The sequence below is a fragment of the Chironomus tepperi genome, unplaced genomic scaffold, assembly GCF_022539635.2.
Source record: "Chironomus tepperi strain 1889 unplaced genomic scaffold, CSIRO-AGI_Ctep_v1 contig_423, whole genome shotgun sequence".
Classification (NCBI taxonomy): Eukaryota; Metazoa; Arthropoda; class Insecta; order Diptera; family Chironomidae; genus Chironomus; species Chironomus tepperi.
In genome coordinates this window covers 621,139-635,309 of record NW_027226545.1, presented here as the reverse complement: position 1 = coordinate 635,309, position 14,171 = coordinate 621,139, and the positions used below count along the sequence as shown (strand labels likewise).

Here is a 14,171-nt window from a genome sequence, read left to right as displayed (position 1 = left end):
TTCATGTGTAAATGAAAATGAACGTAAAAAACTTTTTTTTTATGTACGATGAAGGCATAAGCATGGATGGAGACTTAAGATACTCTCTCACACAGAGCAGCAGCAAAAGATGGCCTCGAGGCAAAATGAAAATTGAAATTCCTGTAATGTAACATTAACAACATCAAAATACGCTTCCTGATCTTGTCGTCGTCGTCTTCTAATTTCTTCTTCCTTGAGTCTGATGATATCTTGTTATATTATAACACCATAGAAAAAAAGGCCCCCTGGGGTTATGGATAAAAATGTTTTTTTGAATTGAATCAGAGACATTTTTTTTTGGGGATGTTAAGTTGTTTTGTAACATAAGAATAAGTTGTGGGAAGAGATGATGCTGATGATTAGATTGTATTGATTTGTTGTGAATTGTAGGGCATCAACAAAGCAGTCGAAGAGCGCCAAATAACTAATTTTATCGTCGTGGTGCTTTTGCGTTGTCTAGAACATGTACTATTGCAGTATCTCGAATAGAGTCGTCGTTAAATGGTCGAAAAACCACGTCAAAACTCTCCGACGACACAGTCATGGTAGAAATGTGATTTGGTGCATTTGATACGACGTAAAGGCTTTGTGATGTCACCGTTAGCTGTTGTTGTTTTTGTTTTTTTCGGGTAAACATATTTCAGAATTACTCCCGAGTGACACAATGCGGTGAGCCGCGAACTTCGCCATAAATATGGATCGAAATCAGTTGTTACGATGCTACGCGTTATGGTGTCCTTCCGCTTGGTATTGGACATTTGCAAATGAAATCCAGCGAATGAGTGAGCTTTAAGTGACACCTGTGGGTGGTCATGGATCACAATTGATCTAGACAACCAACGAAGTAAGTAAGTAAGTATTAATCAGTCTAAACTTGCGTATTGCCATTGATTCGGCGACGTAACGATGCAAACATGTTATGCTGTTCGAAACTAACATCCTCTAATACCCAACATCTTAATCGAACAATCCCATTCAGACATCGAAGGCTGAAAATAAAATTTATTATAAAAATGACAATGAATAGGGGCATCTTGATTTTCTAGGCTGAAAATTCAATTTAAATGCTGAGTCGTGTGCCGATATTTTGATTCTTTGAATTCCCTACCAATCAGCAAAAGATTCTCCATGCTCCATTTACTTTAAAATGAAAGAAATGAAGAGCGAAAAAAGAATTTAAAGGAGGAAAAAAATCAAAGAAATTCATTTTTCATTATTTGTATTTCTTATAAAAAGGTAAGGTAGACGTAAGATGTGCTTTAAAAGTTAAAAATATATCTCTTTGCTTCTCATTTTCTTGTGATTCAAGACGATTGAGAAATTCTATTTGTTCGTATTTTGGAAAATAAAAATCTTCAAAGGTTTATGCTAATGGAGATTTTTTTTGCTTCTTTTTTCAGTGAAAATTGAAGAAAAAAGATTTTTTGTGCTACTTTTTGAAAATCTTTTGATAATTTTTTAAAGTTTTGATAGAAGAATGGCTGGATTCACATTTATAATTTAATTAAAATTTTTGAAATTTCATCAATTCTATTTTTTAAAGAATTCCAAAGAATTTTTAAAGTTACATACTTCATTGTGAGATACAAGGGAAGAGGTGGAATACATATGAAGTCGAATTAAACATTCATTTGGTAGTTCAAGGCTCCGTCAAAGCTGTTTTATTGACTGTTTTAAATGAATAATTGAATGATTCTTTTAATTTGGTAGAATTCAGAAATAAAAAATTTCTATGAAAATACCAAAACCTAACACATCAATAAATCTAGCTTCGCTTCTAAATGCCAATAACACTATTTTTTAAGCCGATAAATCCACAAAATTTAAATTGATTTACCCACAAAATCCTGAATTATTGTAAAATTTTCTAATCAATTTAAAAAATTCCACAGCACCAAAAAAACCTCATTTTTCCATTCTGATCAATCAGTTCCGCAAATATTTATCAAATTGCTACGGATATCAATTATTGTTGCCAATTTCATTTAAAATAATAATAAATTTTTTAAGTATGTAAATTTAAAAAAAATATATATCTCCAGTTATGGAATTTTCTGCCTGCCATTTTCTGATTCTGATTAATAATTCATAATCACGAAACTGAAATAATGGCTTTGGTCACTGAAACAATGAAATATTAATTTTTCAATAAAATAGAAAATCATTTATCCCTAATCGCGTTATACCACAAATAGATATGAATACAATCGATCACAAAAACAAACATCTGAATATTTGCAAAAATCTATATTATAAACACCCAATTCCTTTGCTGATACAAGAACGGAAGCCATGTAAAGCCATTTTGTGAAGCCATGTGAAGCCGTAAAATTGAGGGGTATCAGGGGGAATGGGGTGTAATGTGAAGGCATGTGAAGCTATTTGAACCTGAAAATTCTGAAGATGGGCGCCACGGGCGCTCCCGATACTCTAGTTTTATATTTGAAATGCGGAGAAATTAATGATAAATGCGGAATTTGTCTATGAAATAATAAATATCTGAGTGCATGCATTTGCCAAAAAAATAATATAAATGATGAATTTTGTGTAAATTATTTGCATTTATCATATCAAAAAACTGAGCAGTTCCATAATGCATTTTCATCAATTTCAATTTCATTTCAACGCATTATTAATAACATAAATTTTATTTTTATATTCCTCTGAATATGTAAAAAGCAATTTTGTCGACTTTTCGAATGACGAAAAAGCTAAAATGAACAATTTTTTGTGTGTCATTAGTTATGGATATAATGATAGATGTGGTGAGGTTGAACAGTCATTAGTTGAAGTTTTCATATAGAAAATTATTGATATTTATGTGATGATAAGGAATAAATGTGGGATCTATTATGCGCATATACGTATGGTAAATATGGTATTTCGTGGATTATATTGTGAAAATTTGTAAGATAATATTGTGCTGAATATTTAAAGCTTTATATGAAAATTGTGTTTTCATTATTGCCAGCAGATAGTAGATAGATATTTTAACCACATAAAAGGAATTAAATCTTATGCTGTGTATGGTATGGAAATTTTTCAATGTTCTTATGTTTGTTGAAGGTTACACGTCATCAACTTTTGATATTTTCTTCGATCGCTATCTGCACTCATTTTGGTGGGTGAATTCTGCTTTTTTAGCATTTAATCCAACATAAGACTTTGAAAATTGTGATAATTTAACAATAGATCGAAATAACGTTACTTATTTCGATAATGATCAACATCTTTGCTGCAATCTGTTGTGAGAAACCAACAGGATTCAAAAAACATGCTTACCAGTGTATAATAAGCTCTTGGATGCATTTCCTTTTTACTGCGTGTTACATTTAGTCTCCTATCCAGTGATAGAATCAGCATCAAACACCAACTAAGAGATTTCATGAATCACAATTGAGGTGTACTGGCAACGAGGTAAGTAACTAAGTAACAATTGCGTGTAATTTGTAATATATTCCCAAGTGGACAACTTGACATAATGTTCAGTTAATAACCAAGTCTACGGTCGAGTAATGACATTTTCTACGGAAAGTTTAATAAGACATATCATTAGTCGAACGTTGATCTAGTTACTAAATGGACATTATGTCAAGCTGTCCACTCGGGATTTCTATTGAGATATCTCAGATCATGTACAAGTTCTCAGTCATAATTACTTCTGTGTCAAGTAGTGAGAGATTGTGGAGATAGTGGAGATCATCTACCTTTCAAAAATTAACGAACATTTATTAAAATTAACGAAAAGATGAACATTTGCAGTTCTTTGATTTCGAAAATTTAACGGCTTACTTACGCACTTTTCTGGTAGACTCTTCTGTACATATTCATAGTCAGTTCCGGGTACTTGTACTATATGGATTGACTCTAGTTATAATATATGCCCTTTATTTATTGAATGAGATAAGGCGGAACAGAAATGAGATGTCTTAAAGTTAAGCTAGTCGGGATTGACACTATGGCTCGGCGATGTATCACAAACCAACATTTCCTGCATTTTAGATACACAGACCAGCATTTTTCGAATCCTAGTTACTACCACTTCAATCTTTTATTTTTCATAATACATCTTAATGGTTAGCCTTAAAATTTTTGGTGGCATATTTTTGCACCATGGGACACAGGTTACTCACCACTGATCTAGATTTATCATTACACTGATCGATTGGTGTGACAATATCATACCGTATCTTACCAGTATAAGCTAAATCAACCCCTGGACAAAATAAATGCAAATTTCCTGAAAATAAGGCACCTGAAAACTTCCTAATTGTAATTAGAATAACTTCAAATAATTTCATTTTATGGCATTTTTATTTAACTTTCTGAAAATGCTTCATTTTTTCACTTTTAGCAAAATAAAAGAGGAAAAAGTTCATAAATAAAAAAATTACTTTTTGCATCGTATAAATTAATTTTTGTTGCTTTCTCGTTCATAACATTCTCAGTTTTTGCAGTAAACCTAAACATGAAGTTCTATTATGTTACAAAATTTTAATTAATATAGCAATAAATATTCATTTTTTCATCATATCAACATTATATTAAATTTAAAACTTAAACTACAACCTCCTACTCTCGATTTTAATTTTTTTTTTCATTGTTGCTTTTCTTCGTAATTGAAAAATACAGCAAAATATTCATGATTTTTTACACAAAATTTCATAATAATTGGCAAATATTTTACAATAAAATACAACTTTTTTTATATACTTTTTTTGATATTTCAATTATTTACTGTTCAATTTTTAATTCGCTATTGAAAAGTTTTTCATTTCATAAACTTCCAATGTATTTTGGGTTATTTTTTTGGTTGTGTGAACGGCATTCATTTCCCCCCTTTTAACTTCATACCTTCGAGCTATATTAATGGACGATGATTTGTTGGCAACATTTTCTCTCCTATGAATGCAGTAGAAAAGAGGCAAGTTTGAGAGGCAACTGGAATTGGTGTAAATAGAGGCGATTATGACGAAATGAGCCGAAGTCGTGGACGACCAAAGAACACTTGGAAGGAAATTGTCGATAGAGATATTGTTGGGCTTGGGACTGGAAATTTACAAGTGGAAGCTAGCGATTGAGCGAGCTTCAGACTAGACCTGTAAGATGTCATGGATCACAATTGATCTGTACGACCAGCGAAGTAATTTAGTAATTTAGAGACGATTGTGAATATTCAATTGAAGGATAAAGTTCATCACTTCTTTGCTGAACAAAGAAGAACTGAGTACAGTATCACACCTGGAAGCAACAAACACTTATGGTGTCGATACTACGTGAACAACGATACTTAAGGAAAGGTCTGGGAAGTCTCGAGGAATACAAGAGCAAATTCTACGACGAGAATCTCATTAACATTAGGAAATAGACCTGTTAATTAAAGGTCCCCGAGACTGAGAACATAACTTTCCGTTCTCAGGTTTGTTAAGACCCAATAACGGCACTTTGGGATACCCTTCTGGTGGCAATTAAGTCCTGTGAGTATCAATCTAATGTATGGTCTTATTTTCTAGTTTGACGGTGATTTTGTATGGAATAGTTGATTCAAGTTGATATAAAATTCGAGTCAAAATTGAGCTCTGATCTTATGTCTGAATTCCAATAAGTTAGCATATCAATCTAACGAACAGAACTCACTTAACCAAGACATTCAGCCTCTCTAACCATCTCTCTTTCGAAAAGCCATCAAAATTTATATCCACAATCATCGACATTTCCAAAATATTTCACAAACATTAGCAGTAGCATGAGTTGTGGCAGAAAAAAGTCTCTAGAGGCAAGTAAAAATTTTTTAATCAATATTCTGGCATGGTAAAATGCTTGACTTATTACATTCTCTCATACATAAAGTTCTGTGTCAAACAAGTAAGCAGCAACAGCAGAAGCATAAAAAAGCTCTCATAATTGATTCAATTTATTAAAAAAAGAAGTAAAGGAATGAGAATTTTTATAGCAACTAAATCAATTACCATCCTTTCTCAATACAATTGCCAAAGTAATGCTGAGTAGAAATGTCAATGACTGCGTTGCGGCAATAATGAAAAAGGAAGTCGAGAAAGAAAAAGAACAAGCAATAAAATTTATATGCACGCTGCATAAAACACATAAAGTTTCAATTGCAATTACTTCAATTGCGATTCTTATTCTGCATTTTCCATTTTCATTAGCACAGAAGTAAAATTTTCCACAAGAGAAAAATCAATTTTTCATGCTTTCTTCCTCAAAACTGAAAACAAAACCGCGTTGTTTTCATCTCAAAAAGTCACAAAAGCATCAGTGGCGGCGGGGAGCAGTAAACTATATTTGATATTCACAACTCAATTTCCTCTTTATCATCCTGCTTTTCTATGCTTTTTCCTTTTGTGATTTTTCACTCTCTTATTTTAATTGCTTTTCCTTCAGATACACAACATGGAAAAAAAATTAACAAAGGGATTGTGATGAAATGAGAAATTAACATAAAGAGAAAATGTGGAGGAAGTGCAAGGTTTATTCACTTTTGCACAGTTGGAGGAATGCTTATCGTGGTTGTTTACTAGATATTGGGATGCGATTTTGAAAATGTAAAGCTTATCTACAAAACAAACCTTAGATAATCTTGTTTTCAATTTTAAATGTAAAGGTCATCGCTAACTAAATGAGGATCCTAAAGCAATGAGCTAAATTTCTCAAGTGATACGGTGACGTACCTAATGAAATTGATTTGCAACTTGGACCTGAATTTGGGCACGTAAATAAATCTTGAGAACAGAGGTCTAAGCCGTGCTAAGCTGGCTTTAGTCGGTTAACATCAGTTAAAGCTATGCTTTCCCGATACCGGGACCGGGACCGGGAAATCCCGGGACTGTCCCGTCCCGAGTCCCGAAAATCTTCCGGGACTGGTCCCGCGGGACCAGGTTTTAAAAAAAATTCTTATAAACTCTTAACAAAATAAAAAACGTTTCATTTGTAACCAAAAATTTAAAATCAAAATAAATTATATAATTTTATCAAAAAACATGAAAAATATGGAGCTATAAATTCGTATTTTGAATGTTTTTGAGTTAAAAATTTCAAATTTATTTTGGTCTTCTGATTTTTGTTCTGAAATGCAGTCGCAAATATTATAAACCCAAATCAAACAAACTTTTTTTTAAATAAACCTATTGAATTCCAGCTAATTGAGATTTTTCAAAAACTGAAAGGTTCAATTCTTTTTAAATTGATTACAAATATTAGAGATTATTTCTCATAACTTAGATTTGTTTCTTTATAATTGTATAAACGGTGAATATGAAAGTTAAAATCAGAATTTTTTAGTGTTATTCTATTTTAAAATCATTAAATGCTAGTCTGGTTCAAGAGTTCTAAAAATTTAATTCCGTCATTAAATTTTTGACAATACGTATTAAGCTTAAAAACACTGAAAAAACATTAAAATATTGGACTTTTTAGCACATATTTTTTTTCGGGAAATCCCGGGATTTCCCGGTCCCGTCCCGATCCCGTCCCGGTCCCGGAAAAGTTTCGGGACCGGGATTTCGGGAAAGCATACTTAAAGCCAGCTGAACTAAAGCAAGCAAGCTAAAGCTAGCTTAAAACAATACTAGACTTAGCGTAGCTGACTTTCGTCGGCTAACATCAAGCTGAACTACGGCTTTAGAGTTTAGTATGCTAAAGTCAGCTTGGTTTTAGTCGATTTTTAGTCAGCTATAGCCAGCTAAAAATAAGTCGACTTCGTCCTATGTTTGAGAATGATCGATTCATGGGCCTTTGGTCATGACAACCTTGAGTAAAGCATGTGATGCTATATCATCTGAACAACACCTTATTAATCTCAACCAATCTTAAAAATTCTGACATAGGACGCTAGCCTTAATATCCCAAATTGGCAGAAGGTTTCGAAAGATAGAGCTGTCTTCAGACATTCCCAATGCGTCGCAATGGTCCCTCGTGCGCCACAGCCAAGGAAGTAAGTAATGTGAGCTGTAATCCATTCTCAAAATTTAAATTGATTCATCACTCAAAATCCCACAAAAGGAATCATCAACACAAGAAGAATAAGAATCCCCATAATTATCGCATATAAAAACCTGCATAGTGAATAAACCTATTTCTCGCAACCATAACACAAAATTAATTTTAAATTGCTGCATACATAACACAGCATTTCTCACTCATGTCATGTTCATAAACATCATTTAACGGAAGGATGTGCTTCTAAAGGAAGAATATGCCATTGTAGTTGACTTTCATAAAGCCCTTTTCTGTATGTATGTATGAATTGAGTGAAATAATGTCGAGTATGCATACAAAAGAGAAAGGCTTTCGATGTTATGATTATTTACATTCAACTGTATGCAATTAAAAACTGATATGTGGCAGCTATGTGTCTGCGTGTCTTGAAACTTAATTATAAATTTTTTTCGTCATGCTGGTTATGTCTCTCAGTTTTTTTTAGGTGTTCCTTCCTCTTTCAATTCTTATCCAGGAAGAGAAAATGTTGAATAACATTGTGCCTGCTTGTGCTTGCACAAAAGTGTCACATAAGACTATATACTTTTTTTAAACAATTCCGTCTGTCTTCTATGTTGCAACTTATTTGGAAGATGTCGACTAGATTTTTTTTTTTTAGTTCCACTTGTATGAGTGTGTTTGGATGTGCTGAGAATCTTTTTTTTGTCTTATTTAATCTTTTTTTGTCGGATTTGTTTAAAGTTTATGTCACAAAAGTTTCCTTTTTATGTCTTTTTTAATAATTCCTGATAGGATTCATATCGGATGATATGGAATTAAATTAAATTGTGTCCGAGTGATGCAGGGGATGGGAGGGATATTGAGTTTCAACTTTGTAGAGATTCGAGTTTTTCGAGATTTAAGGGTCATCTCCTGAATTGGCAAAAATGCGTTATAACTAGTTGATGGTAAGTTAATCTGTAGTTAATGACTAGTTCTAACAAATCCTTTGTCAATTCGTAGCCAATTTGAATATTTTAAACTAAAAATTGGATTTTCTAACGATCAAAGCTACATGCATAAATTCAGATCTTATCCAAGGCCGACATTACTCTGGCAAAGTTCTCGATTTGGTTTGAATTCAAGTCAGGCTCAGTTTTGACGCCAAATCAGAGTCAGGTTGATCAAGACCCTAAAAAATGGATTAATCGACATGTGCTGTTTGGCATAGATTGTCGAGTTGACTAAAAACTCTAAACTCCCTTTGATAATTTCTAAAATCATAAGAAACTTACAATCGTCTGACACTAACAAACCATGCAACCTCCCTCTCAAATCCTGCATCATTCGGTGCCAAAACATTAATTAAATTAAATATAATATCTCATATAATCAAATAAAACATACACAAAATTCATATGTAGGTACACAAATGTAGGCAAATAATGTAAAATAAAAAAAAATTAATTATTTTGATTGAATTTCTTAATCCTAAAAAAACCCTCTTGTGCTCATTGCTCAACAAATAATCAAGACATAGCAAAAAAACATTTTCATTTGTTATGTAACAATTATTTCATATTTATATTCGAATACTGTTTGTGACATTTTTAAAAAAAGGAAGAAAAGGAATGGAAAAGAAGAGAAAAAGCGATGACGACGACGATGATGGTAGTTTCGAGTAGGGTTGGAAATATCAAGTTTTAATTTAATTAAAATGCTGTCTTAGTGGCAAGAAAAAATCTCGAAAAATAATTGTGAGAATAAGCCCGCATTTTTCAAGACAAATTTTTCATTTCCGTACTTAAAACTTTAATTCAAAGTGATTTTTCATATTATATTCATCACTTCCTCCATCCACACATCCTCCATAAGTCATGTCGTTTATTTTTCTCCAACAATAATAAAGTTCATAATCTCTAAAACAGAGTTCTATGCTGTGGATGAATGGATAATGAGACGAAAGATGGAATATGACACCGCCAATATATTAGACATTCCTCACACTTCAATTCAAGCTGTGCTTAGTTAAGTAAAAATATTTTCCAAATCATATCTTCATTTATATTCGTCATTTCTTATCATCTTTACCAGCATATCTTAGTAAATGTCTTTTACTTTCTTGTTACTGTAGTTTGATGTTGCTTGAGGATGTTACAAAACATTCTTGATTGAAGGGAATGATGTAAGAGATAATGAGGTTAGAAGGGGTGTGAAGCTATGACATTTTAGAGAAATTGTGACACTTTGAGTTGCTGTTGTGAGGGTTTTAAGGTTTCTGATGAATTTTAGATGAAGATTGAAAAGAAAAATGAGTCTAGTCGAGCTCTAGTCGAGTCAAAGTCGAGTCAAAGTCGAGTCAAAGTCGAGTCAAAGTCGAGTCAAAGTCGAGTCAAAGTCGAGTCAAAGTCGAGTCAAAGTCGAGTCAAAGTCGAGTCAAAGTCGAGTCAAAGTCGAGTCAAAGTCGAGTCAAAGTCGAGTCAAAGTCGAGTCAAAGTCGAGTCAAAGTCGAGTCAAAGTCGAGTCAAAGTCGAGTCAAAGTCGAGTCAAAGTCGAGTCTAGTCGAGGCAAAGTCGAGTCAAAGTCGAGTCAAAGTCGAGCTCTAGTCGATTCTAGTCGAGTCTAGTGGGGCGAGTTGAGTCGAGCACTGAACATTTGTTCATTTTAAGGCTATACTTGCCAATAACATTGCATCCATCAGTCCCACATCCCTCGAAGCACATCATAGCAACATGCTATAAATTACTTTTCTTTGATAATGCTTCACCGTCAACCTCAACTGTAAATTATTGAGAGAAAAACTTTTGAGCATGTCATACTTCATATCAAACCAAGAAACATTATTCAACTGAAATTGCTTCGAGCATTTAAATGTAATTTGTTTATGAAGGAATCTTCTTCATTTCTTATGAATTATGCTCTTTTTTATTCTTCTAGTTCCTCACTCACTAATGTTTGTTTGCACGATTCTACAGCATCATCATCATCAATATTATTATTATCGTCATTAACATAATTTTTCAAACTTTTTTTTCACGCTTCCTTTTCAACTTTTTTTTTGTTCCTTGATTTCTTCTTACTTTTTGGCATGTTTTACAATATTTTAGACAATTTCTTATCAATCTGCTATTATTCATCTCTTCTTTATTTAAAAAAAAACATCTTCAATTACTTCATCGTACTTAACAACATTCAATGTTGATAAAAATATAGATTATAACTGTATTAAGTATAATTAAAATTAAATAAAAGAGATTAACATACACTTAATCACACGACTGTCGTTGATATTTCCTTAGGCGACGGTACCATTCGTCACGCCATTCAATAACAATTGAATTATCGCCAATTGCGAGACTGTTTGATGGACCTTCGTCGTCGTTTCCGAGGATGAGATATGATCTGTGAAGAGAATGTTAAAAATTTGGGGTTAGTAAGGCTGCTTAAGGTTCTCGTTTTCGACTTTAACCTGTTGAGAAGCATAAAGTATTCAAATGTAGTCTTTGTGGAATTCATATGACATTGGCTTATTCAAATGCTTCTAAAATGAAGTTCTGTGTAGCCCGATTTGTGTTGGATCTAGCAAATATGTATTCAAAAGCAGGGAAGTACATATCTTGTGCGTTAGGATCTCATGAGGGCATTAGCCTGTCGAATACCTCCTTTTTCGGAACTTTACTTCCTTGGCAAAGGCGATCGGGAGCCCATTTCCTATTTCGGAAAAATTCCTCAATTTGCTTGAGTTTTCCGAGAGGCTACACCTTTAGCAAGGATACAACAAAACCTATGTCAAGTATAGCTTGTCCCCTATCATGTATGAGAATCAGATTCACATTAAAAATCATACTTACTTTTTGACTTTAATTTTAGGACATTTGCAGTCAAGATCCCTCGAATAGACATAAAGTGACACATTCTGCTTCTTATTCATTGCATTCACAACACTATCCTCAGTTTTACGGAATACTGTCTTCACTTGGAGAGTAAATTTCACCGATTCAGATTTGCCTTGATCCTCAGCCGACTTCTTCGTTGATGGTACAACCTCTCGAGCTATAACTTTTGCCATGATTGCTGTTTTAGAAAGGAGAAAAAAAATATAAAAGAAAAAGGAACATTAAAGACGAAGGATAAAAGTGAAAGTAAATTAGGTAATTTGCTGGGGATTTACGGCAATCCATTCATCACATTTTCTACTCCATATATGCTTACATACGCTCAATTCTGTTATTGATGGGATCAAAAATTACATTTTATCCCTATATGATCCCTAAAAGAATGAAAAATTCTTTATCGATAATTGGAAATATTTCTTTTTTTTTGAATCGTTTCCGCTTCTTTTGTTGGAACGGACAACAATGACTGTGTGTTGTAAAAATGTGCAAAAATAAAGGATAAATTTTAAAACAACCTTTTTTTTTTGCTCGCTTGCTTAGATCAAATAGAAAACATTTTTATTGGAAATGTATTTGAAGTTGTAGGGGTGATGGAGCGCATTGTGATGGATTGTTGAGGATATATGAGAGTTAAGGTAACAAGGGGCTGCCTTAATGTGATAATTTCACATTATTCTGTTCAAGACTCTGTATCCCGAGCAGTACAATGTGACAAATCTCAATTTTCACTGCGAAAATGTGTCAAAATCCACCACAATGGTGCTATTAGGACAATTTTGCGACTAACCATTAATACAGTGACCTAGAGGTACCCTAGCGTACAAGGTGACCTCATAACGGACAATATAAGGCTTTATTTTGCAGTTAATAGGAAGAAACACGGAATTCTTAGTTTATGAGCATTAATTTTGCCAATTTTATATCACTTGGCACAAATGGCACTAAAATATTTGAAACATTTGCTTTCTTCAAAATGCTGATTAATTTAAGATCAATTTAATGCTTCATCATAGCATCCAAGCCTCAAAAACTGACATTATGTAAGAAAATTCTCAAAATTCTCAACAAAACTGCCTTAAGACACAACTAGCTCTCAACAACGGACAAACTAAACATCTTATCCTCAAACAATTTCAGCTAAAAGTAGCCAGCACAAAAGGGATAGAAAGGTATGTAAAACAAGTGAAACATGTTGTAATAGATCGAGAAAAAAAAGGTTTCTTCCATATCATATGCCGTTAGAGTTCATTTAAACATTTTTTTCTACTCTCAACTTCCTGAATTTACTTTTTTTTTCGTGCTTCAGCACACCAAAAAATGCGGAAAAAAAGCAGAAAAGAAAGGAACGAAAAAAAAATCCATTAAAATAAATGGAATTTGAAGGTCTTTGTTGTATCGAGAAAAAAACTCATGAAATTTTGTGTGTAATGCCGTTTCATTTGTTTTGGTAAACAATGAAACAGAACTAGTGTAAATGAATGGAATTTGAGATAAACACGTACATTTTTGTAGTGACTTCATATAGATTTTTAGTGATATGATTTGAAAGTTCATGATATATTGAGGATAATGGATGTATTGGAGCAGTTGGGGGTTTTTGTTTGTTCAATGTATTGTTGATGGGGCATTTTTGAGGGTAGAGTTAAGGATATTATGGATGCATTGATTTGTAATAAGAGTATGAAGAGTGCAAAGCTGATCAAAATTGATCACGAATAGTCAAAAATGGTCGAAAAGTTATGAAAATTGATTAAAAAGGTGGTTGTTCTGCTTTACACCCTTGATTAGAATAGTCTCGAATAGCAAGTTGGTTAAGTAATCAAAAATCCAGCAGTAAGTCAGCGTGGTCCTGGATTTCTGTCGGATTTGGTTTAAATCCATACAATGCTATGATGCCAGATTTTGGATCAAATAACCGACTTGAGTTATTCGAGAGTAAGCAGTTAACTAAAATATAAATTGACCTAACGAATCTTGAATCTAGTTCCAGCATCATTATGCTACAGCTCCTAGACAATTTCCATATTTGTCTCCTTTACAACAAACCATCCAAATTCTCCCGAATTCCCATACAATTATCAATAATTTCCCATAATTAACCCAACAAATTAACCATCAAATCACATTAACTTCAAATACCAAGGACACAACTCCAATAAATTAAATTAACTGTTTTCCTTCTCACCACAAGGGCACCCAAGCACCTTTAAATTATGCACAAAAAATAAGAAATAAATTTCCATTAAGTTTTTCCCCGCTTTTTATTCCCACATAACATGCAGCTGCTCCGAATTGCCTGGAAGGCTATTAAAGGAAATA

General features: G+C 33.0%; 1 protein-coding gene across 1 annotated transcript in view; it reads right to left on the bottom strand.

Moving 5' to 3' along the window:
* Window positions 1-7,293: 7,293 nt before the first annotated feature.
* LOC139097486 (netrin-1-like) overlaps window positions 7,294-14,171 on the bottom strand; it is a 67,545-nt gene continuing 60,667 nt past the window's right edge. The window contains exons 6-7 of the mRNA XM_070649357.1: window positions 11,808-12,030; window positions 7,294-11,358 (exon numbers count right to left, since the gene is read on the bottom strand). Coding sequence (XP_070505458.1) covers window positions 11,223-11,358; window positions 11,808-12,030 — 359 coding nt within the window. The 3' untranslated portion in view covers window positions 7,294-11,222. The remainder of the gene's footprint in view (window positions 11,359-11,807; window positions 12,031-14,171) is intronic.